The sequence below is a fragment of the Aethalodelphis obliquidens genome, unplaced genomic scaffold (assembly GCF_003676395.1).
Source record: "Aethalodelphis obliquidens isolate GAN/ISIS:26980383/991018 unplaced genomic scaffold, ASM367639v1 scaffold18, whole genome shotgun sequence".
NCBI classification, from domain to species: Eukaryota; Metazoa; Chordata; class Mammalia; order Artiodactyla; family Delphinidae; genus Aethalodelphis; species Aethalodelphis obliquidens.
Window position 1 is genome coordinate 1,255,756 of NW_020837962.1, and position 26,484 is coordinate 1,282,239.

The following is a 26,484-nucleotide window of genomic DNA, read 5'->3' on the forward strand; positions in this document are numbered from 1 at the left end:
CCAACTTGCAGCATCCAGGACCAGCCCTGGCCCCCTCCCCACACTTTGCTGCTATCTTCTCTGCACCCCACTGAAACCGCGGAACACAAATACAGTTACAGCAGAGGGGAAACAGCGTATCCAAAAGAAACTCATTCTGAAGACTTCAAAGAGTGTCCTTGAGGATTTTTCAGTGAAAAGATATCATATCAACAAAGTCCTGTAAGTATGGCTCTGACAAAAACCTCGTTAAAAATGCAATCTGTTAAAATAGGCTGTTGCTGATATTAGAAATTTCACAATAATTATGTCAAAAAGCTGTAACAAAAAAAATGTATACATTAAACAAATGAGCCAAGCTTTCAACACTTATCATCAACTCCACCGTAAAATATTGCACATGATATTCTGTCTTTTCCTTTTTTTTTTTTTTTTTTTGCAGTTCGCGGGCCTCTCACTGCTGTGGCCTCTCCCGCTGCAGAGCACAGGCTCTGGACGTGCAGGCTCAGCGGCCATGGCTCACGGGCCCAGCCGCTCCGCGGCATGTGGGATCTTCCCAGACCGGGGCATGAACCTGTGTCCCCTGCATCGGCAGGCGGACTCTCAACCACTGCGCCACCAGGGAAGCCCCTGTCTTTTCCTTTTGTCTGTACAGGAGCAAAACAGAAAAAACAAAAACAAAACAAAAAACCCAACCACGTCTGTTCAGACATTAGAGTAAGTCTAACTTGAAAGTGAGATGCCTGAAGCACGTACTCGCTCTAGTTCAACGCGATGCTCAAACAGTATGAACCTTGGTACTGAAGGGCACGACAGGAGGAATGTCAGTCTCAATCACAAATCCTTGTGATCATGGGGGACTGGTCTGGCAGGTATAAGACAGGTGGGGAGCCCACACTGCTTGAAGGACTGCGGAAATGCGCATCAAAGGAGCTCGGTGTAATCCCAGCTTCACCTTTCAAAAAATCATCTTCTTCATCTTCCACCATCTCCTGCACAAAGAACAGAGATTATCAACAAGATCTCAAGTGGCAGTTTGAAATGCTTTCAAGAATCCCTTTCCTCAGGAATGTGCTACTTCTGGAAAGACAAACGTGAAGGAAAAGAATCTTAATTTCGAACGCTTCCCAATGCACGCTTCTTTATTATGAACCGTCCGCACAACTGCTCATCACACGTTGTGTTTGTTTAAAGTCTGATTTTTTGCTTTTGAACAGATTTTAAGCTCAACGAGGGCAGGTAACATGATATGTCATTCTTGCTCAATCTAACATAATGTGAATGAATGAATGAATGACCATCCTCCTCAAACGCAAAATTTAAAGAAAGAATAAAACTAAAAAGAGCTTTCCAATGATTACTTATAAAAAAGAAGACAGGCACATTAAAGCTGACTTTTAATACATAAATGAATGTACCACAAAGAAACAAATGGTGACATTTTTTATTATTGGATTCTAATTTTCTCCTTTGGCAATAGCTGCCTCAGCCCCATGGCCACGCACTGGAGGACATGCTGCAGACCTGCATCTTTACCACCTATTCATGAAAACCTACAAAATTAATGTTAACTTCTGGGAACATTTCAACAGTAAGCAAATCTGAGACTGTTACTTGGTAGTAACGATCAAGTGGTAGAGATCTAAATGTGTTAAGCCGACTTTTATTTACCCTTCACTTCCCAAAGTCAGCATGTGAAGTGTCTGGTTTGAACAATTCATTAAAAAACAAACACTATTCTCGTAAGAACACAACCTGGGCTTGGAATTCTGTAAAGGCAGAATGAACAAATGTAGTATTTTTCAAGTGTAACATTGCTATTAACTATTTGACTGTGCTCTGTAACCACATAGGAGATTCCCAGAAAGTATGTTGAATCATAAAGTTACCTTTTTAATGGGTTTCTTAAACTCCTGAAGCTCTTCTGCACTCATGTCTTCCCATACCTGATAAAGAGGATCAATGAATTTCTTGGACCTGTCAAGAAGATCAGGTTTCAAACTCAAATTAAATACTACAGCAAAGGTCACCACATATTTAACTCTTTTCTCACAAGACCCATTACCCAAAATGAAGAAGTAAAAACTATCGCTCAAATAATAATAGTGTCCAAAAATATCCTATGTAGGTTCTGTAACTAACGGGGCTCCTTCTTTGTAAGAGTTCATCCACTCACGTAGATGGAGTATTACACCTACTGTTTCTCAACTTTTCATTTTCAAGTGAAATTACTTCTCAACTTTGCAAAGATTAACAGTGAGTTATAATATGTCCAAATGAAGGTGAAATTATATTATTCTGGAAATTCCTTTTTAATATTCCTATAGTCATTTACTAAAAATAAATCTGGGTAAAAAGACCAATCTGGTTTCAGTCAACCAAGACTTGGGGGACCAGATAATCCCAAATCATTGTGTTGTTAGTTACAAACTGTCATAAGCAGAAATCCTGCTTCCTTATATATATATATATATATATATATACATTTGAAGTTAAGACTGGCCTGGGGGTTTTCCAGAACTACCCATCCAGATAAATCACTTGGCATTTGCTTATCCTGTGCAACAGTATGGGATGTGGTCTCTAGAAGAAGGAACAAGTCATTTGGCAGAAATTTATGAGCCAAGAAAAGGCAGCATCCTCCCTATCCAGGTACCTCTATCCCCAGCCTCTTGTATTTTTAAACCAACAGGTTTCAAGAAAAACAAAAACCTCTTGGTGTCAATCTGGGCTCCTACTGAAGGAGAGACCTGCAAGCCCTCGTGTGCCACGACCCTCAGCAGCCTTGAACAGGCTTCTCCACACTGGGCCTGGAAAACACGCAAGGAGACCACGAGACCCTATCAACGACCAGAAGGGTCACTCACCACAAAGAAATCCCAAATCCCGATCCTGGTAAAGGCACATACACACCGCATTTAAATTCACCATCGAAAGGTCGACTGTCTAAGTGTACCTACCTCTTCAGTACACAAGGATCGAAGGGGAAGAAAGTGTCAAGTGGGTTTGTGCAGGTTTGCACTGAGTCCCCCCCAGCAGTGTTTCTGATAACTGGCAGCATCTGGCGGTTGTTCCTCTCAATGAGGGTGTAGCAGAAAACAAGCTGGTATTTGCTGTGGAATAAAACCAACACAGACAGAGGCATTAATGTGCTGGAATTACTCTGCATGGACACGCCCGTTCATGTGTGACAACTACCCCGACTATATAGATCTTATTGAACATAACAACTACAAGAAAAAAAATAACATAAAGTAGAAAGTAATGCTTTTAGGGTACAGTCCTCTGGGCCTACTATTTACAAGTTAGCGAAGGAGAAAGAATATGTGCTATCACTTTAAGAATATGAGAGTGGGCTTAGATTACTAATTAGGCAGAACTCACTAAAAATTAATGCATTCACGGTAATTCTTTTAGTTTACAGAATTATGTAGCTGTATTTACTTATTTTTTACTGTTTGTAAGAATTAGTGGGTTGGTGAAAAAGGGATTCAGGATTCACTGAGAGGAGATATGGGTTGTTGGTGGAGACACTTGGCTGTTGAAGATATTAAGGAGGGTACTAAGGGAGAGCCATGGGGTTTACTGAATCACAACCTCAGAAAATGCTAAAGAAAAGAAAAGGCATAGTGAGTGAACACAGTTAAATGGACAGAAAAACTTGCGATAAGAACCAATAGGACCAGGACTTCCCTGGTGGCGCAGTGGTTAAGAATCCACCTACCAATGCAGGGGACATGGGTTCGAGCCCTGGTCCGGGAAGATCCCACATGCCGCGGAGCAACTAAGCCCGCGAGCCACAACTACTGAAGCCCATGCGCCTAGAGCCCGTGCTCCGCAACAGGAGAAGCCGCTGCAATGACAAGCCCTCGCACTGCAGCGAAGAGTAGCCCCCGCTTGCCGCAACTAGAGAAAGCCCATGCACAGCAACGAAGACCCAGCGTAGCCAAAAATTAATTAATTAATTAATTTTAAAAACAACAACAACAAAGCCCAACAGGACCATATGTTGTCAAACTCCCTGGTGGTTATGACTTAGGAACTTCAAAAATCACTCACTGGGCCACTTCTTTGAGAGGAAGATTTAGCTCACCTTTGCCAACGCTCCCCCTCCCACCCTCCCTCCCACGGTATTCATTCAGGTATCTGTTCTCAGGCTCTTAGGTCACTACTGCTATTTTAAGCACCATATGTTCATTTCTGTTCCATTAGCCAAGGATCACATTTGACTCTTGGTGTTAAATGGCCAAACCACACTGGAGTACTTCGCAATATTCGGTAGAAGTGAAGATGTGCACCTCCTACAACCCAGCAACTGCACTTCTGGGTGACAAGAAGTATGTGCCTGTGTACCAGGACACACACACAACCATGCACCCACACTGAAAAAGGAAGACAGCTTAAATCCCAACAAAGAATCGATGTTTTAAAATTATGAGAACATTACGCAGCAGTCGAAATCAAAATACAGCTATATGAGTCAATATAGCAGAAGCAGTAGCTACAGAATGATACATAAATTCCTTGACACAGACCTTTATTTCGACCTCTTGCTCTCAGCCTCACGTCTTACTCCTAACGTCCATGCTAACCCCAAACCCCAGATCTAGAGCCTCTCTGGCCAGTCTGCTCCTCAACTGCAGCCCTCTACTCCCACCCCATGAATATTCTACGGGCAGCTGCCTCTGCTTTGCTCCATCCGTTCTACTCTTCCAGCTGCTTCCTATCTTCCCGCGATGTGCTGGAAACGTCCACCCACTGGACACTGTTGCTTATTGGTTTCTTATCTTAATTCTTTACTACCATTTTTGAGATCTGAGGGAGAGAGAATACCTTGAACTAGATGGCCAGCAAAGGAAAAATAAGCCTGCTGAATGAGAGCAACAAGATGTCTAAAGGGGACTGAGGGATGCAGAAATTATTCTTATCTCCTAATAGCTCAATCTGTTAAAGATTTTAAGCTATGATCCTGCCCTCAATATCAGGATAAGATACCCAAGGTCTCCAATTCACTTGCTACGTGAAGCAAAATAATTCAGTGAATGCTTAAGAAGGAGCCGGCCTGCCGGCATTCAAACCTTAGCTCTGCCACAGTCTAGCCATGACTCCACACAAGTCATTCAATCTCTCTGTGTCCCCCTTCTCGCCATTTATAAATAGGGATTAATAATACAGTCATAAGATTGTGTGAGGATTAAGTGAGTTCTATGCAGAGTGCTTATCAGAACTGTGCTGGGCACACAATAAATGCTACGCACATCAGCTGTAGCCACAAGGCCCTCAATGAACCAATTTCCTATTGTTGGATGTTTATCTCATGTCCAGTCTATTTTTATTACCATTATGAGAGTCACTCTAATAAACATCTGTGGTTTGTACCTCTCAGCTTGCTAGCTGCCTTACTTATTTCAAAGTGCCTAAGCTTCTGCTGAATTATCGTCCTCAGATTAAAAAGTAGTAGCAATTTCCAGTGCAACCAAAGTATAAAAACAATACCTTCAATGCAGTGCTTTCCACAAGTACTGGGTTATTGGTTTATAAATGTTTTTTGCTATTAATTTTGTTAAATAATTCCACAGAAATTTAATGGAATTTTATAATACTAACATAAATTCACTTTGAAATAACTTCCACAAATAGAGCATAAATAACTTACTTTGTGATTGCAGCAAAAAAGTTAACTACCGAGGGCAGGCAAATCTTCAGAGGATTTAGCTGACTCATCACTATCCGTTCAAAATTTAGACTTTGAAGGTACCTCAAACCTTTGATTAAAAAACAAAATATTTTTTTAAAAAGATACAAACACAATAGTCCAAGCAGCACTTATTATTTTATACAGTAAAAAAAACAAATTTAAAAGAGGTATTTGCACAAATGCTTTAAAGGTCCATGTAGACAGTCACGCAGTGTAGAGCCCAAAGAATATCACTAGGCTCAACCATATGTATTTATGACCAAACCAACTTTTCTAAAGAAAAGAGTTTATTCTTTTAAAGATTCAGGAAGTAAACATACATTTCCAGTAGGCAATAACCTTACATGACAATTTGGAACTCAGATATAAGCAACCTCAGCACATGCTGAGCGTATAGAGGGAAACAAAGACTGTGTGATGATTTCTGCTAACAATCATGGAATCATTAAAAAGCTGAGACAACACAGTGATTCTCCATTCCTTAGAGGTAATGATTATACAATATGGAATTTCTCCTTCTTGAATTCCATATGTACACACACACACACACACAAAATCTGTCAAATGTGACAGCCAACAAAACCAAGAGAGACTTACATGTCTTAAGTTATCAGTAAAGTTGAGCATGTTTTTCAAGTGTGCATTAGTTGTTTGTATTTCAGGGTTTTGTTTGTTTGTTTACAAAAAACTATGGAGGTAGAAGGAAAAATTAGGTAGATACTACTGTCTTGGAACCAATAAATATACTTCTCTCCTATGTTAAAAAGAAAGACACCACACTTATTCTAAGAGGCAAGCAAACCAACTTGTGCCTAAGTGTCTTTTGTTAGGAGATTCTTTGATGTATATTTTGATAAAAATTACTAAAAATGGCATAATGTAATGGCTTACAAGAAATAGGTCCTCTTTTTTTTTTAATATCTTTATTGGAGTATAATTGCTTTACAATGGTGTGTTAGTTTCTGCTTTATAACAAAGTGAATCAGTTATACATATGTTCCCATATAAAATAGGTCCTCTTTAACCAAGACGCTTACCATTTATTTATACAAAGAAAAGCAGTGATTTTACTTATCTTGTAAACCCTGTCCTACTAGATAAAACCCTGATAAAACCCTGTCCTACTAGAGTTCATACAACTATTTTTAAGCCCCACATCTTTTTAGAAGTGGGGCATAAAAGGAAATTCCAGTTCATATCCATCAACCCCACATCACTGACCTTCCTTCAGGTTTCCACTTAAAAGCTGCCTGTGTCTAAAAACAAAAGTGTAGAACACAGCTTGGCAGGCTGAATAAAATGGTCCGTGGAGAGCAACGTCACAAAATGCCTTTGTTCCTGAATCCTGGTTATTAAGGTATACGTGCAGCCACTTAACCAAAAGATCGAGGCATGATTTTACAGTACTAGAGAAAAGAAAAATTCAAGTCAACTTCACTTGCTTCATAAAAAACTAGAATGACATAAGAACACACAATTGCCTCTCCTTACAAACTAAGAAAAGTCTGTCCATTGGCTTCTGTATCTATCACCCATGGGCACAGAGGAGAAGCAAAGAAAGGAAAGAAAATGGTAGGCAGGTGGAAAGACAGCCTTCCGGTTACAAGCTCAAGCACATGGACCTCCTAGGAACAACAGGCAGGCCCCTAAGAATGTCTGAAGTCCCAAGAGCTGGAGAACAGTTTCTCCTCATCAACTCAGAAGGGCTTCTCCAATGGCCTCCCAGCCCTCTTGGGGGAATATGGCCAAAGAGCAGGGCATGTTTACCCACATCTTACAAGAGAAAGACAGTCCAGTTGACCTCACCGTTCCCTAAGGGGTTCTGATGAAATCCCATGGTCAACAATTTAGGACAGAACAGCCAGATAGCTTTTAGCTATCAGGAAAGGGTTTTTAAATAGCATCCTTGTCCAAAGATATCTTCATGGATAAGTAGAAGAAACAGGCCCAGAGCGGGCCTCCTAAATAGATTTATTACCTTTAAAAGGATTTTTTTCTTCAGCTTTAACAGATACAATTGATTCGGAATGCAAATGAAAAATGACAAACCTATAAAAAGAATCAAAACAGTATACAACACTGTACACCATCCATGAAGACAAATGGATCTTCATATTCAAGTGCAACCATACAGAACAGATTACAAAAGCTTTTCATGTGAGGTTTTACATTTTGAAAGGAGACATTTTATTCTGAAATTGCCTCTCAGAAATATAAACTTCTTGAATAGAGTGGGAGAACAGATTTTTTCACTTTAAAGACAGACCAAAAAAATAAGGCAGATATTTCTCTGACTTGAGACAATACTATACTTTTTAAAGGATGATATGAAAAGCACTTGGAAAATTAGATTACTTACATAAGAGGAACAAATTTAGCTCTTGCCAAAAAGCTTCCAATATAATTTGCAGCAGCTTGCCTGATGATAGCAGGATTATTTGGATCCTGCAATTTTTTCCACAGATGTTCCAAAAATGCTTCTGCAAATCCCTATAAAAAGAGAAGGTGTTGGTCTCATCTTTTTTTAACGCTTAAGATATTCTGGTGATCCGAATCCTAAGATTTTTAACTCACCAATATGGTAAAGTTCTAGTATCTCAGTTATACTGCTAGATAAATAATGAATACGTTATCATGGTTCTTATTTTTAAAACATCTTGAGATAATACTATTAAAAACAAAAGGTGTTCCACAGCATTAAATAATTCAATGGATCCCAAAACTAGCTAAGCATCAAAATCAACCCTATAGGGGCTTCCCTGGTGGAGCAGGGGTTAAGAATCCACCTGCCAATGCAGGGGACACAGGTTCGAGCCCTGGTCCAAGAAGATCCCACATGCCGCAGAGCAACTAAGCCTGTGCGCTACAACTACTGAGCCTGAGCTCTAGAGCTCGTAAGTCACAACTACTGAGCCTGTGTGCCACAACTACTGAAGCCTGCACGCCTAGAGCCTGTACTCTGCAACAAGAGAAGCCATCGCAATCAGAAGCCCATGCACCGCAACAAAGAGTAGCCCCCGCTCACTGCAACTAGAGAAAGCCCACGCCCAGCAACCAAGACCCAACACAGCCAAAAAAAAAAATCAACCCTACAGTTTCAGGGCTTTGGAACCCTACAAATTTGTGACAGGGCTTTGGGATCCACCAAAACTCTGTTAGCTCTGTTAGGAAATTCTCTGGTGGTCCAGTAGTTAGGATTCGGTGCTATCACTGCCAGGGCCCAGGTTCTATCCCTGGTCAGGGAGCTAAGATCCTAAAAGCTAAGTGGCGCAGCCAAAAAAAAAAACAAATAAATAAAGCTATGTAAGTGATTCTGATATTTAGCCATAATTGGAAACCAATGATTAACCACGCTCACGTGGGAACCCCTTCTGCAGTACCTTTCAGACTGCACATATCAAACTTAACCAGAAATAGAGACTAAAGTATAGTCGGTGGGACTTCCCTAGTGGTCCAGTAGGTAAGACCCTGAGCTCCCAATGCAGGCGGCCCGAGTTCGATCCCTGGTCAGAGAACCAGATCCCACACACATGCCCCAAATATGAGACCACATGCCGCAACTAAAGGATCCTGCATGCTGCAATGAAGACCTGGTGCAGCCAAAATAAATAAATAAATATTTTAAAATAAATAAAGTATAGTTGGCATTTGACTAATTATGCTAATGGTAGGAAAAAAACAGACCAATTTGCTTCTTTTCAACAAAGGATGCAACCTCCAACTTCTCCCAAATAGCTCTTTTCAAAAGCCACTAACACATGCTTTGGGGCAGATTGAGTTTAACCTTTCTATCCATGACCAACTCTCCTGGACTATTCTAGGAAGCTACAAAACAGTTGCAAAGAAGAGTCCTGTGTTCTTTTGTTTTGCTTTGTTCTCAAAATAGAAAAACAAAGTTTTTAAATCCTAGATTAAAAATTTAGTTTGGGCTAGTTAAGATCAACTGAAAGAGAATAAAGAAAATAAACAGTTAAATATCCCTTATGAGATTTTAATAAAAGCTTGAATTAAAGGGAAGGGCACCACCTAGTGGACCCAATGCAGGATGACATTTTCAGAGCACTCAGCTTAAGCTGACAGGCAGCAGCAATGCCCTCTGCTCTTTCCACGGGTTGAAAAAGGGCTTGTTATTTCATCAGGGGCACTAAGTAAAATGAGCTCAAGACAAAGAAATACCTCATGGTCTCTATTCCACACCTCCCTCCACCCCCCACTTTTTAAGGGGAAATTCTGGGAAAGAATAAAATAAGCTACAATAATGTGAATGACATACTCACCAATTTAAAGCTACAGAGGTAAAACATGAAAAACTGCACATGGCAAGAGGCATGGGTGGGCAACAGGAGTTTGTCAAAGATGGTTATGAGATCTCGATATAAATCCTTTGTTTTGTTGTTATCAAGCTTACCTACGAAGAAAATTTGGCATTTCAGTTTTATAAAGACATTATTTTCAAGCTACCAGTTTCATTTACCAAATTTGTAAAAAGCAAACACCATTAAGACATACATCATCTATTAAGCTACGGGGGGTGGGGAATGCCATCTTTATTTTGTACAGAGTTCCCTTTTTAATTACAATAACCCAGCACTAGCAAGGAAGCAGGCTCTCATCTCATACACACTACTGTGATGCCACACATTGTAAAACTGCCATTTAGAAGCAGAAGCCCTCTGATCCAGTAATTCTACTGCTAGAAATTTATCACAAGCAAATAATTGACAATATATATACAAGGATGTTCATTATACTGTTATTTATAATGGCAAAAAAAGCAGGGGGAGAAAAAAAATAAGAAACCAGTTAAATCCATATAACTGTTTTAGAAGAACAGTGAATGGTATGAGAAAATGTTCACAAGAGGTGAAAAGGGAAGATTATAAAATACTACATATAGTGTGATCCCCAAATTCACCGAGAAAAACACATATACCCATACAAACAGAAAAGAAAAAAAAAATGCTAATAATGGTTCTCCAAATAGTAAGAATGTGGCTGTATAAACTTTGTAAATCCTTTCCTGTATTCTCCAAATTTTCTCTAATCAATATGTATTATTTTTATAACAGCAAAAAAGTTAGAGTAGTAACATATTAATTCAGATTCAAGTCCTAATAATAGGACTGAATGGCAGTCCTATTATGAGGCAAAGCCTCTAGACTAAAAATTCTGTAAGGGCAAGAAGCATATCAATTTGTTCACTACAGTACCAACACCTGGCAAAACCAAAGTACCTAGACTCTCTAAGTTCAATACGGAACACCAAGTACCATGTATCAACGTCTACTATACCATTTCTTAAATGTCTTGAACTTGAGGTCCACCTAAAACTGTCCAAACTCCATATATAAGCTTTCAATACAGTAATCGGTGAAAATATCATCAAGGGCTTTGAAGACAAACATAACTAAGCCTGAATCCCAGTCCCACTATTCTCAAGCTATGTCACGTTGGCAAGTAACAATCTCTCTAAACCTTCTCTTCGTCATACTCAAAACAGTGATTTTTTGACAGGATTTCTATCAGTACTAAAGTATGAAAAATACCCAGCACAGTGCATTGTAGGTGTTCAACAAAGCAGCGGTTACTGTGACTACTACAGGTTGTTACCATCTACATAGCAGACATCCTTAATGTAGGACAAAAGTAAAGACAGCAGGATGTCCAGGCGTTCAGCTACAGGATGGACCATCTGATCAAGCATTCCTGGATCGGCCTTTGTTTCATGGTCAGTTTCTTCATCTTCGTCCTTTGAAAGTAAAGTAAAAACTAACATGAAATGCCTCAGTAAAAGTAGTTTAGTGAGAACATTCTGAGGTAATCGTTTCCTTTAAAAGATAAAAGAAAATACACAAAGACCTTTCCAGGCAGGGGCTCTCAAACAGAGGTGTGAATCAGAACCACCCGTGGAATTCAAAATGAAAGCACAGATTCAGCCTCTGATTCTCATTTAGACACCCATTTACAGTGTGGCCATGCAAACATCACAGATTTCCCCCAGCTCCTGGCACCCACTGTTGGTGCCAGGTTTTCTTTCCCAGGACAGGGCGCCCATCCCCGAGCTGCTATGAGTATTGGCTGCTGACAGCTCACAGCTGCCCCCCTTCTCCAGAGAAATGCCCTTGCTGCTCCCATTCCCGCCCCATCAGAACTGACTGACATGAGGTCACAGGAAGCCATCTCTCTGGTCTCAAGGTAGGACTAACTCTATCCTGCAACTCACGCTCCAGAGCTTCTGCGGGGGATCAGGCTGGAGCTGCTTTCCAACTGAGACCGAACTCTCACTTAGTTCCTTCCCCTGCCTTTTCCAGCTTCCTCACACCCTTTGTCCCAAGGGCACCTGAATCCCCACCTCAGGCTTTCCTCCCGGTGAACCCAACTGAAGACACTGCCCCAGGTAGAGAAGCACTGCATTAAGGTATACAATTTGTAAAACACAGAAGTTACATTGGTATGCTTTTCCATTTATCACTCTTTCACAAACAATATGTGGTTTACAAAAAACAAAGAACAAAGAGAAGAATAAAAATGAAACATACTTCACCAAACCCAAATTCAAAGCCTTGGAAATAAGCTCTACTAGTCAATAAGCAACAAAAAAGCAAACTACTCATTTAAAAAATCATTTTCAAGTTTGCTGAACTACTGTTTTAATTCAAAGCCTTGAAAAAGGTGAGAAGCCATTAGCTGTTTCTTCCCACCCTCTGGGACTGTGAACTGCGTATGTCTGATTTCATTAATAAACGCTGACCATATTAAAGAGCCCTTCTGTGGCATCTGTTCCACTACTAGTCTGAGTTGCTGTTTCCTCAGCATCTTCAATATCCTGCCGGGATGCATTCACCTACATTACAACAAAGAAAAAAAAAAGAATAAAAGCATTTAAAATATAACTACATTATTCAGGGACTTGAAATTCATCTGATACACATGCTTTAAAGATGTCCATATTAGCACCCTATATAGCACTGTAACTCAATAAACAATCACAATGCAAACCTATAAATGGGTCTGGGTCATGGAGAAATTTACAAGATTATAAATTAAGCTCCCTGTACTACATATGTACATAAAATTAATATGAACTGTGCTATGTTGGTCTAAAACAGATAGCTTCAACAAACTCAACGTTTATTCCAACTCTAACTATGCACAAGACACACACATGGTGTATAAGAAGCATATCATCAATCAACTGAGGAGAAAATTATTAAATGCAATCAATTTGAATTAATGAATATTTATTTGGCTATATAACCCTTCAGATATCTTGTTTAACATACCACTCAAATCATGCCTTTTCAACTGTCTATAAATGACCTTCTTCCTAAGTATACTCTAAAATGTTCCATAAGAATATATTTATGCAGTTGACCAGAGAGGTTTAACTCCAAGTGAGCAATGTGCCAGCCCACCCAACCTCCAGCCCTTCCTAGACCTCCTACAGAATCAATGTTCTTCCCATCAACTCCTATTTCCTTAGTCCACAAACCTCAAGTCTCCCCAACCCTGAAATATGTCTCTCACCCCGCCTCATCCCCTCTTTACACCACAAACCCTCACCAGGTCTCTAGCAGCCCCACTTCCTAACCATCCATGCTCCCTCCAGCAACAGACTACATCCTAAACACCAAACCCAAGGACTTTGCTTTTCTCATCCTCCTTAAAAAGCTCAGCAATAGGGCACTTCCCTGGTGGTCCAATGGTAAAGAATCCGCCTTCCAATGCAGGGGACGTGGGTTCGACCCCTGGTCAGGGAACTAAGATCCCACATGCCACGGGGCAACTGAGCCTGTGTGCCACAACTAGAGAGCCTGCATTCTGCAAACTACAGAGCCCACGCACTCTGGAACTGCGCGCCACAACTATATAGAGAACACCCGTACATCCCTAGAGAGAGAAAACCCGCACACCACAACTAGAGAGAAGTCCATGCGTCGCAACAAAAGATACCGCATGCCGCAACAAAGATCCCGCATGCTGCCAACTAAGACGCGACGCAGGCAAAAATAAATAAATAATGATAAATAAATAAATAAATAAATAAAATATTTTTTTTTAAAGTCTCATGCTGCCTACTAAAGCCTTCCTCCCTCCAGATCCTCCCTGGGTATCCAGACTCTTGGTTTTCCTCTCATTTCCGATCTCACTTCCTCTCTCCTGTTGGCCTCATTCTCAGTCCCCTACCTGCAGCTACAACTGCTTGGTGAATATTCTCCATCTAGCTCCCCACCTGCACCTCAATCCATCCAAAATGGAACTCATCATCCTGCAACTTCCTCCTAACGTTTCTTATTACTGTTACCGCAACACCAAACTTTCATTCCACAGGGAGCTACCTTTGAAGGGTTCCTTTCCCTTACCTTCTACTCCCCTACTTCCAATACAGTCTCAAGGACCTTTCCTCCCCATGTCACCAGAATCCATCACTTTCTCATTCCCACTGCAGCTTATTGCAAGCCTCTAAAAAAAAGTATAAAGAATCCCAAAATAACTTCCTTAGGTATGCATTTCCAACTTCTTCTGACTACATCAGGTTTTCTAGCTCATAACGCATGTGTTCCATTCACAGCATTTACCACAACTGTACTTTTCCATTTATGTGACTATTTAATTAATGCCTTGTTCCCCAACCATGAGAGATGGGACTGTCTATAAACACCAGCACATTAATGCTCAAAGAAATGTTCAAGAAATGTTCAAAGAAATGAATCAAAGGTGGAACTGTGGATTTTTTTCCATTGTTGCTACTACTGTTTCAAATATTATGATTGTAACAAATACTATAACACTATTTAATAAATAAAAATCAAAGAGAAAAACAGATTACCCAATACTTACGTCCAACTTGAGCAGCTTTTCAATAACAAGCTCCAGAATTTCATGTCTCAAGGTCGGAAAATACACACTAATCCTTAGTAAGTTATGAACATAACACTCCTAAAACATAAAAAGATGAACATTTCAACAGAGAATAAATGTTTCATAATTATGCAACCAAAACATTACACAATCTTTAGTTTCAACTATTCAAACAGAAAAGACTATCAAGCAACATAGAAACAACACTGTTTATATACACAATACTAGTATAATTTAATTACCCCCAGTAAATTAAGTTTGTGTTTGTATACTTCTACAGTGTTTTTAAAGCACGTTTGTTGAGATATAATTCATATAAAATTCACCTATTTATAAAGTGTACAATTCAATAGTTTTTAGTATATTCACAGAGTTGTGTAACCATCACCATAATCAATTTTAGAACATTTTCACCACCCTAAAAAAAAACCTTGTATCTTCTAATAATGTACCTCCTCTCAGCCCTAGGTAACCACTGGTCTACTTTCTCTCTCTATGAATTTGCCTAGTATAGACATTCCATATAAGTGGAATCTTACAACATGTGGTGTTTTAGCATAATGTTTTCAAGGTCCATTCATGTTGTAGCAAGTAAACTATTCTTTTTTTATTGCTGAATAATATTACAATGTATAAACATAGCACATTCTGTTTATTCATAAGCTGCTAAACATTTGGTTTCCATATTTTGGCTACTATGAATAATGCTGCCTTGAATATTCATGTAAAAGTTTTCAGGTGGACATATATTTTTACTTCTCTTGGGTATATACTTAGCAGTGGAAATGCTAGGTCATATGGCAATTCTACATTTAACGTTTTTGAGGAACTGTAAGACTGTTTTCCAAAGTAGCTGCACCATTTACCATTTTACATTCCCACCAGCAGGGTAGGGGGGTTCTGGTTTCTCCACATCCTTGCCAACACATGCTGTTATCTATCTTTTTGAGTACAGCCATCCTAGTTGGTAAGAAACAATATCTCATGGTTTTGACTTGCATTTCCCTAATGGCTAATGATGTTGAGTTTCTCATGTGCTCATTAGCCATTTGTATAACTATTTTGGAGAAACACCTATTCAGACCCTTTGTCCATTTTTAAATTGGGTTATATGACTTTTCATTATTGAGTCAGTAAGAGTTATTTATATACTCTAGATACAAGGCCTTTATCCGATACACCATTTGCAAGTATTTCCCCATTTTAAGTCGTCTTTTCATTTTCTTAAAGGTGTACTATGAAGCACAACAGTTTTTAATTTTGATGAAATCCAATTTAACTACTTCTACGGCTGCTTGTGGTATATCTAGAAATGGTTGTCTAATCCAAGGTCACAAATATTTTCATCTATTTTCTAAGAGTTTTATCCACTTTGAGTTCAATTTTGTATATGGTGTAATAAATCCTGTTTCATTCTTTGCATGTGAACATACTCTGGTCCCAGACCAACTGTTGAAAAGACTATTCTTTTCCCCACTGTCCTGTACAACAAGTTTTTATACATTAATCTTATATTCTGTGACTATACTGAACTCATTTATTACCTCTACTGTTTCTGTGGATTCCTTAGGATTTTTCTATATGTAAGATCATGTCATCTGCAAATAGAGATAGTTTTACTTCTTCCTTTCCAATCTGGATGCCTTTTTCTTTTTGTTGCTTAACTCACCTGGCTAATACTGACCAGAAATGGCAAAGGTGGACATCCCTGTTTTGTTCCTTATCTTAGGGGAAAGCCTTCAGTCTTTCACTATTGAGTATAAAGTTAGCTGTGAATTTTTCATAGATGCCTTTTATCAGGTTGAGAAAGTTCCCTTCTATTTTTGTCATAAAAGGGTTTTGGTGTTTTTCCATCCATTGAGATGACCATGTGGTATTTATCATTTATTCTGATACAGTATACTAATTGGTTTTGAGGTATTAAATCAACCTTGCATTCCTAGGATAAATTTCATTTGATCATGGTGCATAATTCCTTTCATATGTTGTTAGGTTCAATTTTCTAGTATTTTGTTGGGAATTTTTGCAACTATGTTCATAAGAGATACAGAATTTGTAATACTCCACTTGAAGCACACCATCACAAATAGCAGCAAAAGTTATTAACTCCTTATTTAATACCTGTAATACATTATTTAGGAAAAAATAATCTATGCTTAAAAGGGAACCACTATTGAAAGTTAGGCAGATGATCTAAATATTACACAAAAAACATAAGACTTCATCTATAGAAGGCTCTGCCTTCATGTTCAAATAAAGCATGTTTATAATTGGTATTAAATGAACTATTATCTTCTAGTAATTCCCATCTGTGTAAGCATTAAGCCTATTTCGATATTTCTGAAATGGACTCTGCCTTTGACTTGCACGTAGGAATAAGAGAAAAGGCACTGAGAACCCTCAGTCAGTTGGTTGCTGAGAAAGGAATCTGAGTCAAATTCTTAGCCTTGAGTTTAAAATTCAGCAGACAAAACAACTTTTAAGAAAAAGACGTAAACTCAGCTAAAACTACATAACAAAAAACAACTTTTCCATTAGTTTCCCCCATGAAAAGATTTCTTACCAATGTTCTCTCTGATTTTCGAACAAACGGAAATTTTTCCACCAGTATCGGCATAAGAAACCATGGTGTTCTATTTTAAAAAGAAAAAACATGCAACCAATCCATGTTAACTGGACTTCCTTAGAAGGCTAACATTTCCATTATAAGAGCAAATATAGATACAGGAGGCAAACAGTAGCTCCTATTTCAAGGAATTGGAACTGAAAATAAATGCATGGCTTCAGAGAAAATCGGTAACAACTTGGGGAAAAATAAGCTTCTATTAAGTTTGATATCAACAGCAAATTAAAGGGGGGATCCTTTTTTCCACAAAAGTTTAATGAAGAGCTTCAGTTTAAAATCACTGCACATATATATTATTTTAAAAAGGAGAAAAAATTATCAACTTGGACTTTTTAAAGTTAGCTTATTTGCTAAACTTACTGGGGGAATTTGAAGTTCACCCCTCCAAAAGAAACCTACACACCTTAAAAGATTTTCTTAGAACTAATTTTTATTCATATGGCATGGCACAAACGCAGGGGCTTCTCACTGAAAAGTTTTGGATATCGTGTCTGTTGAAGATAAAAGCAAAATTCTAACCACCATAAAAAGCTGGAGGGGAGAATTTGCATACAAGTTTTGAAAAATAGTTAAAGACAATGAATAGAGAACTGAAATGCCATTTTTTGTAGAATGTGATCTGATATCAACAGGATACAAAAAATATGCAGCATATAACTTCAGTTTTGATGCTATGAACATTTTACAATTTTCTACTAACCAATCATAATTTTCTTGAGACTTAAACACCACAATTCAAAATAAGTAACCAAAGTATACTCACGATGGGACATATCTTGCTATTATTTTTAAGGCTCTGTGACATGTGTCAAAATTTGCAGGAAGATCTACAAGGTGAAAAGGGAGAGTATGAGCATGAAGATAAAACTGAAAACTGAACAATTATCTACCTAAGTCTAAAAATGCCTGCTAACCAAAACTGAATCATGTGTCAGCAAAATAATAATTTCAAGAGTTTTCTCCATGACCGACTATCAACGAAGACTATAAATAATGCCATTAAGGGCAACTGATTGCACATTAACATTAAATATAACAAAACGATTCCATCGAAGGTTGCCTTTTGTTGCAGTCTACGTATTAGATTAAGTCCTGGAGGTGCCAGGATACTTCAGCATTCAGCATGCATTCACTAAGACACGGGAGGCAGTCTTTGCTTTAATCCTCTTTATACTTACTATCATCTTCATCATCAGAATCCGAAACATCTATGTCACCTTCCTTAGTGACCACTCGGGCTTTTGAAGAAAAAAGGAAATATGTTATTCTTCTAATATTGATCTAAACAATCAACAGCTACATAAAAGAGTGATTTTTCCATTGTCCAAACTTAATACAATAAAATTTACAATGGGGGCAGGAGGTTTTAGTAGCTAAAAATCCCTGAGTTCCAAGACTTCGTCAGAAGCTCACTAAAGCAAATTACAATCCATAAAAATCATAGCAACAAATGAATCTAGACACTTCCACAGAGGTCATTATAGGGGACAGACATGTACCAGAACTGCTGCCAATAAGCATCCTGGAATCTTCCATGGTGGCATAATCTCCAAAATATAGTGGGAAGGTAACTTTTTAATAGAGATATTTAAAAAAATAAAAATCAAAACAAGCAAAGAGCAGTCACTTACGAGGTACAAAATGAGAAGCAATCATGCTGAGACATGGTCTAAGGAAGACAGTCTGTGCTGATACAAGATTACCAAGGAAAGCTAAATATTCCTCCACCACTGTCTGACTTCTATTTAACCACCGCAACCTCTAGAGGTGGGAGAGAGAGAAAGACAAAAGGAACATTTTACTGATACAATATATACTATTTTCGAAGTACTGAATTACACATAATAGTTGATGAAATAAATGGCGAACTTACCAACAGAATATTAATAAGCTGCTCAAAGTCTTTTGTCAAGTACATGATGGAGGAACGGAATTCCAGCAGCCAGTTAATGATCTGGTCATCCTTAAGTTAAACAAAGAAAAGTACGTTCAAAATCACAAATTCTCTCAAATAACAGAGAAATGATATCTATCTGGCATTGATCATCTATCAACAATATTTAGGGACTTTCCTGGTGGTCCAGTAGTTAAGACTTTACCTTACGATGCAGGGCGTGTGGGTTCGGGTTCGATCCCTAGTCAGGGAGCTAAGATCCCACATTGCTCGTGGCCAAAAAACCAAAACATAAAACAGAAGCAACATTGTAACAAATTCAATAAAGACTTAAAGAAAAAACCGTCCACATCAAAAAAAAAAAAAAAATTTAAATTGAGGGAAAAAAATGTCACAAACTTGGACTTAAGCCAAAGTTGGGGTGAAAACTTCTTAGTTTGTATCAAAATGGAAAAAGATGTTACAATAAATTTTCCTTTTTTTTTAAAGTAATATAATAACTGATATACAGGAAAAAGAATCAAATGCAATACTTAATTCTAATCACTTTTGTTTGCCCTAGAAAAGTGAGAACACCTCAAATGCTGACACCTGGGACTTCTTTAAACTAAAGAATTGTAACAGATTCAAATATTCTAAGATCACAAGGACCAACAGGTACCTCTACTTCCTCTAAACTCATGCTGACCTGCAAGCATGTTGACAACATTCATCTAAGCTGATTAACTAGAGTCATCAATAAATGTAACTTTTTCTTAACCCAACCTTCAAATGGGTTTAAATGAATTAAAATGTGTTCTATATAAATGATGGTTCCACTACTCCATTAAATATTTTTCAGACAATAAAATTACTATTCATAATACTTTTAGTGACATGGGAAAATCTAAATAGCAATACAAAAAAGCCATGTAGGGCTTCCCTGGTGGCGCAGTGGTTGAGAGTCCGCCTGCCGATGCAGGGGACACGGGTTCGTGCCCCGGTCCGGAAGGATCCCACATGCCGCGGAGCGGCTGGGCCCGTGAGCCATGGCCGCTGAGCCTGCGCGTCCGGAGCCTGTGCTCCGCAACGGGAGAGGCCGCAGCAGTGGGAGGCCCGCGTACCGCAAAAAAAAAAAAAAAAAAAAAAAAGCCATGTAGAGAATAAGATATCAGTTATATTTAATAAAGATACTGTTTGTATTCATGCATATATACAGCATACACAAGAAAAAAATTAAAGCCCCTAATTTTGGGGAATTCCCTGGTGGTCCAGTGGCTTTCACTGCTGAAGGTGCGGATTCAATCCCTGGTTGGGAAACTAAGACCCCGCAAGCTGGGCAGCACAGCCAAAAAAGAAAAAGAAAAAAAAAAAGGCCCTAATTTTTGAAAGAAAATGGTTAATGCTGACTAAGACTCAGTAGGGGAAAGAGACATATGGTGTTGTACCTTTAGCAACAGACTACAAACAGACAGTGTTGAACCTGCAGTGATAAACTATTAGCAGACAGGGCTGGACCTACAGCAACAGACTACTTATAGGGAGTGTCATTTAGTGAGAACACACCATGTGCCAGGCACGGTGCTCAACACCGCACGTATGTACCTTTTCCGAATCCTAACAATGCTGCAAATGGATTACTGTTATTCCCATTTTACAGTTGAGGCAACTGAGCCTAAGAAAGATTAATAAGCAATTTGCCCAACCAAACCAGTAAAAAACTAGGTTCAAACCTGACCGCCTACAGGAATAAAGACACAGACGTAGAGAATGGACTTGAGGACACGGGGAGGGGGAAAGGGTAAGCTGGGACAAAGTGAGAGAGTGGCATGGACATATATACACTATCAAATATAAAACAGATAGCTAGTGGGAAGCAGCCGTACAGCACAAGGAGATCAGCTCAGTGCTTTGTGATCACCTAGAGAGGTGGGATAGGGAGGATGGGAGGGAGATGCAAGAGGGAGGAGATATGGAGATGTATGTATATGTATAGATGATTCACTTTGTTATAAAGCAGAAACTAACACACCATTGTAAAGCAATTATACTCCAATAGGATGTTTAAAAAAAAAAAACCTGTCCGCCTAGATCAACGCTCTGCCCACTTTCCCACAATGCCTTGCCCCACATGAAGAAGCTCCCCACGTTTTCCCCACCGGTTCACCAGTGAGTGCTTCCTATGCATTATCTATGTGACAAACCTCAATGACACTGACTATTTACCGATGAACCCTAAGTAACCTGGTAATAAAATAAAGTAAGTCGCAACTCATTTGCACTACAGTAACTTCATAATGTCCACAGTCATTAAGGATAACAAGGCCTGAAACAGAGAAGACAAGCTAAGTTACACACAAATAAAAATAAGTTGGCTCTATCCTGTCACTTTCCCACTAAAACAAGTACAACAAAATTATAAGGACAACATTTAAACTGCTCCACTTTTTAAAGTAAACCAGTCAGAGACTTTAGTGCTTTAGTACTGAACTATTATTAGAAACAAATTATTTTAACACTCCTCTGAACTAATGTGGCCACAAATGATGTGATTCTTGGTCTGTCAAAATCCCAAGGAGATGTGCTGATATAAAATACAGCAGAACACAAAGAATGTGGTTCTTCGTACCTGTGGAAGAATGCACAGGTCTTTAAAGAAAGCTCTAAAGAAGTGATGCTTCCATTGTCTTTAAACAGAGTCAGTATTCTTGGGGGCTCTATACTTTACAGAGGTAAAAGCAGGTCTTCAGAAAACCAAAAGTAGTTCAGTATGGCTGGACTATATCGTGAGCAAGCAAGCCAACAGATAAATCTGGGGAGCAAAGAGGGGCCAGACAAATCAGTGAAGTCCTTGTAAGCCAAATTTACAATTAGAAAGATCTGCTGGCAGTGTAGGGTATGGACTGAATGAACAACCATGTGCTTAGACAGAACCTGAGAAAGTTCATTGGTGAAGATGATATTGCAGTTGGGTCTCAAAGAGTAGGAGTTTTATAATTACAGTAATAATAATAATAAACACTAATATAAGACTAACTATGTGCAAGGCATTATTCTAAGACTTTAACATATATTAACTCGTTTAATCCTTACAACCGCTCCATGAGATAGGTACTACCATTGGTTCCCATTTTATAGCTGGGGATACTGAGGCACTGAAATGCAGTAACTTGCCCTCAGTCATAAAGCCAGTAAGGGAGGGAGGCTATGTAACCAGAGCCCATGCTCAAATAGGTAGCAAACAAAGTAGATACAGAGGACCTCTTACAGCCAGAAAAAAAAAGGCACATGCAAAGCCCTAAAGATGAACAGAAATGGCAAATTTAAGAAATAAAGTATCTAGTGGGACTGAACACTGAAAATTTGTTGCAAACCATGCTAAGAAGCTGGTCCTTTATTCTTCAGTGGGCATGAAGTAGGGCAATGACATGTTTAGAATGTGCTTTAGAGATGACTTAGGCTGAGACAGAGATAAGCAATAAATCATTTAAGCACATAAAGAAAGCTGCAGACGTGGGTTTGGGAGAGAGAGAATGCTAAGTTCAGGGCACTTGTAACACCTGTGGGCTGGCAGTTAAGACATCTGTACAGCATTGTAATTCAACTATACTTCGATAAAAAATAAATTAAATTAAATAAAAATTTTAAGATTTAAAAAAAAAGAAAGAAAGAAACAGGTCTGGAGTCCACAAGAGCAATCTGAGCTATAGATGCAAATCTGGAAGTTATCAGGACACAGATAAATTTCAAAGCCATGAGGGCATAAGGAAAACACACAGGATGAATCTGTAAAGTGAGGAAAGGGTTAAGATTGGAAATCCAATCAATGCCAAATTTAAGAAGAACCTGTCAAGAAAATGATTAGAGATAAGTGATAAGAAGACAGGAAGATCAAAGAAACCAAAGGAAAGGGGTTTTTTGTTTTTTCATTTTATTCTATTTTTTGGCCACGCCACGCAGCATGCGGGATCTCAGTTCCCCAACCAGGGATCAAACCTGCACCCTCTGCAGTGGAAGCGCTAAGTCTTAACCACTGGACCGCCAGGGAAGTCTTGAAGGAAAGGTTTTAAGAAATGGGTAGTCAATTGTATAAACTGCTACAAGGAATTACTATGGGGCTTTAAAAAATAAAAAAGAAGTCCACTGAAATCAACACGTAAGAAATCACTGGTAACTTCTGTCATAGTAAATACAGCAGTGGACTTAACAGTGGATTTAAACATGAATGAGAAATGAGAAAATGCAGACTGTCAACAGGAACAACAACTAACAATTACAAAGTCCTCTGAGTCAGAGGCTGTTCTAAATGCTTCTTGTATATTAACTCATTGGATCCTCTTAAAACAGCTACATTTAAAGTACTTCTCTCATTTCTCTGGTTTTACAAGGAGGAAAGCAGAGGCAAAGAGGTTAAACAACATGCCCAATATCACACACTGGGAAACAATGGAGTTGGGATTTTAATGCCAGGCAATTTAACTACCACTGCCCACAGTAACAGACTATTCTTTCCAAAACTGGGCAATAAAGGAAGAAAAGGGAAATAACATTTACTGAGTTGTTACTACATGACAGGTATATATACCTTGAACCATTTCCAAAAACACTGAAAGAGTAGTAGTTTGAAAGACAAGTCATTTTTTGTTGTTTCTTTGTTTTGTTTTGTTGTTTTAGAACTGGAGAGACATGAGAGTTGCATGCAGCATAGAAGAAAGGTTCTAAAAAGGAAAAATTAAAGCAGGGTTTCTCAACCTCAGGACTACTGGCATTTGGGGCCAGATCATTCACTGCTGTGAAGGGCTGCCACGTGTATTGTAGGATGTTTAGCAGCATCCCTATCATCCACTCACTAGATGCCAGTAGCACTCTTCCAACTTCTCCCAGTCGTGGCAATCAAAACTGTCTCCATGGGCTTCCCTGGTGGCGCAGTGGTTGAGAGTCCGTCTGCTGATGCAGGGGACGCGGGTTCGTGCCCCGGTCCGGGAGAATCCCACGTGCCGCGGAGCGGCTGGGCCCGTGGGCCATGGCTGCTGGGCCTGCGCATCCGGAGCCTGTGCTCCGCAACGGGAGAGGCCACAATAGTGAGAGGCCCGCGTACCGCCAAAAAAAAAAAAAAAAAAAAAAAGTCTCCAGTTCATCACCAAATTACCTCAGGGGCAAAAGTGCCCCTGGTTGAGAACCATTAAAGAAGGATCATAGAGCAAGTTCTAGAGAATGGAATAGGATCAAAAGTGCAAACCAATGTCTCTACAAAGTGGCAACAACTTTGCTAATAATCAAACACAAAATTAATTACCTTTATCTCTGGATCTGACAGCTGGTTCTTCAACAACTCAAAGTCATTTGTTTCCCCCTTAACAGGAAGGGGGGAAAAAAAAATGAATTTTTCCTTGCTTGGGTTTCCAGTTAAAGACCAACAGCAGGATTTTTAACTTTTACAAAAAGAACATTGTAACATACACATATGAGTTGCGGATTATAAAATCCTGACTACGAAAATTTTAAAACTCATGTTAGTGTAGCTAAGGGGTTTAGAAATAAGAAAATGACAACAGGCCATTCATATTTAGCTATACTTGTGTACTGACATTTGAATATGATAGTCAATATTCCATGATACTATCCAATCATATATATGGATATAAATGCAGGTTACATATAAAAATAGACAGTAATGCATATTTTCCCACCATTGCTGAGATACAGCAGAATCACTTCTAAACTAACACAAAAACAAAGCCAAAAAAAAAAAATCCCCATTAATAGAGCTGGTTTATTGTCCCAAAGCAATGCTTTGGTAATTCCTTAAGAAATAAAATGTGGGACTTCCCTGGTGGCGCAGTGGTTAGGCATCCGCCTGCCAATGCAGGGGACACAGGTTCAATCCCTGGTCTGGGAAGATCCCACATGCAGAGGAGCAACTAAGCCGCAACATAGTTGTGTGCCACAACTACTGAGCCTGTACTCTAGAGCCCGCGAGCCACAACTACTGAGCCCACGTGCCACAACTACTGAAGCTCGCGCACCTAGAGCCGTGCTCTGCAACGAGAAGCCACCACAATGAGAAGCCCACATACTGCAATGAAGAATAGCCCCCGCTCGCCGCAACTAGAGAAAACCCATGCACAGCAACAAAGACCTGACACAGTCAAAAATAAATAAATAAAATAAATAAATTTATTCTTAAAAAAAGAAATAAAATGCTTTGATCTAATGGTTTTTTATTCTACTACTTGCTAAAGATTTTAAAAGACACTAGGTAAATAAAGCACTTGAAGATGTGAAACCTCAGTAAAGGGGTTACTACTCTAATTTTGAACTGACAGCACCGTGCTGTTGTTAAATTTATTTGATTTCAATATTGATATCTAAAATCCATTTTATTTATCTACTGGTTTTTAGTATAACAGCTATAATTGTATTCTGACTAGCAAAAATCAAACCTCAATATATCAATTATATTTCAATAAAGCTGGGAAAAAAACCCACCAACCTCACATTATCACCTCTTACCTTTCTGTACTTCAGCAACACTTCTGTCACAGTTCCACCAAACCGAACAGTTTTTCTTGGGGGAGAATTGAAGAAATCATTTTCTAGTGCAAGCATATCTGAAAGCCTATAGAACCAAGATTATCAAGCCATTAAGTGCATGACAGGGAAAAATAAAAGCTATAACAGCCAACACTTATTGAAACAACATCATTCAGTGGGACTACTGCTAAAGTCTCCTAATTGGCCTCCCTCCTTCCACTTGAGTCCCCCAGCAATCCACTCTTCATTCAGTGATCTAATGATCTTTCAAAAACTTAAGACAGATCATGCTACTCTACTCTCTTGCTTAAATTCTCCAAAGGTTTCCTACTCTTTATCGTCTTCAAGGTCCTACATTAATCTGGCCCCTGCCTACCTCTCTGACTTCACCTCTAACCACTTACTGTACTGCAGCCAGGGTCCTTTCTGTTCTTCAAACCTGCCAAGCAGATTCCCATTTTACTTATTATTCCCTCTGTCAGAAACACTCTCCAGATGTGTATGTGGTTGGACCCTTGTCTTCATTCAAGTTGAAGCTCAAATGTCAGAGACCTTCCCCATCAGAAATCGAAAGTACCCATCCTCTCCCTCTCCCCTACCATCACACTGTTTTATTTCTTCACAGCAGTTACCGCTATCTGAAATCATCGTTTACTTATCTACTGTCTTTCCCTCCTTAGACTGAAGGTCTGTTGAGACCAGGGACACTGTCTCTTTTGATATACTGTCCCCCATGCCTAACGCCAAAAGTAGGCACTTAAAAAATATATATTATACGGGCTTCCCTGGTGGCGCAGTGGTTGAGAGTCCGCCTGCTGATGCAGGGGACACGGGTTCGTGCCCTGGTAGGGGAAGATCCTACATACCGCGGAGCGGCTGGGCCCGTGAGCCATGGCCGCTGAGCCTGCATAT

At 39.2% G+C, this 26,484-nt stretch overlaps 1 protein-coding gene across 8 annotated transcripts; it reads right to left on the minus strand.

Moving 5' to 3' along the window:
- Positions 1–574: 574 nt before the first annotated feature.
- RRN3 (RNA polymerase I transcription factor RRN3) lies at positions 575–26,071 on the minus strand. 8 transcript variants are annotated; one of them, XR_003435069.1, is made up of 18 exons: positions 25,552–26,070; positions 24,335–24,391; positions 19,039–19,128; positions 18,797–18,926; positions 18,344–18,403; positions 17,929–17,992; positions 17,103–17,172; positions 14,519–14,617; positions 12,429–12,521; positions 11,288–11,426; positions 9,955–10,085; positions 8,037–8,167; positions 6,899–7,083; positions 5,636–5,744; positions 2,940–3,092; positions 2,692–2,789; positions 1,869–1,956; positions 954–971 (listed from the first exon to the last, which is right to left on the minus strand). XR_003435069.1 is itself a non-coding variant. In XM_027117322.1 (17 exons), exons 1-17 carry the CDS (start codon positions 25,645–25,647, stop codon positions 810–812), a joined length of 1,857 nt encoding a protein of 618 aa, XP_026973123.1. In that variant the 5' UTR covers positions 25,648–26,063; the 3' UTR covers positions 575–809. The 8 variants fall into 8 exon arrangements, 6 of the variants coding, with proteins under 6 accessions (XP_026973123.1, XP_026973124.1, XP_026973125.1 ...); XM_027117322.1 differs by lacking the exon at positions 2,692–2,789 and having other exon boundaries at positions 575–971; positions 25,552–26,063; XM_027117326.1 differs by lacking the exon at positions 2,692–2,789 and having other exon boundaries at positions 860–971; positions 1,869–1,925.
- Positions 26,072–26,484: the final 413 nt, after the last annotated feature.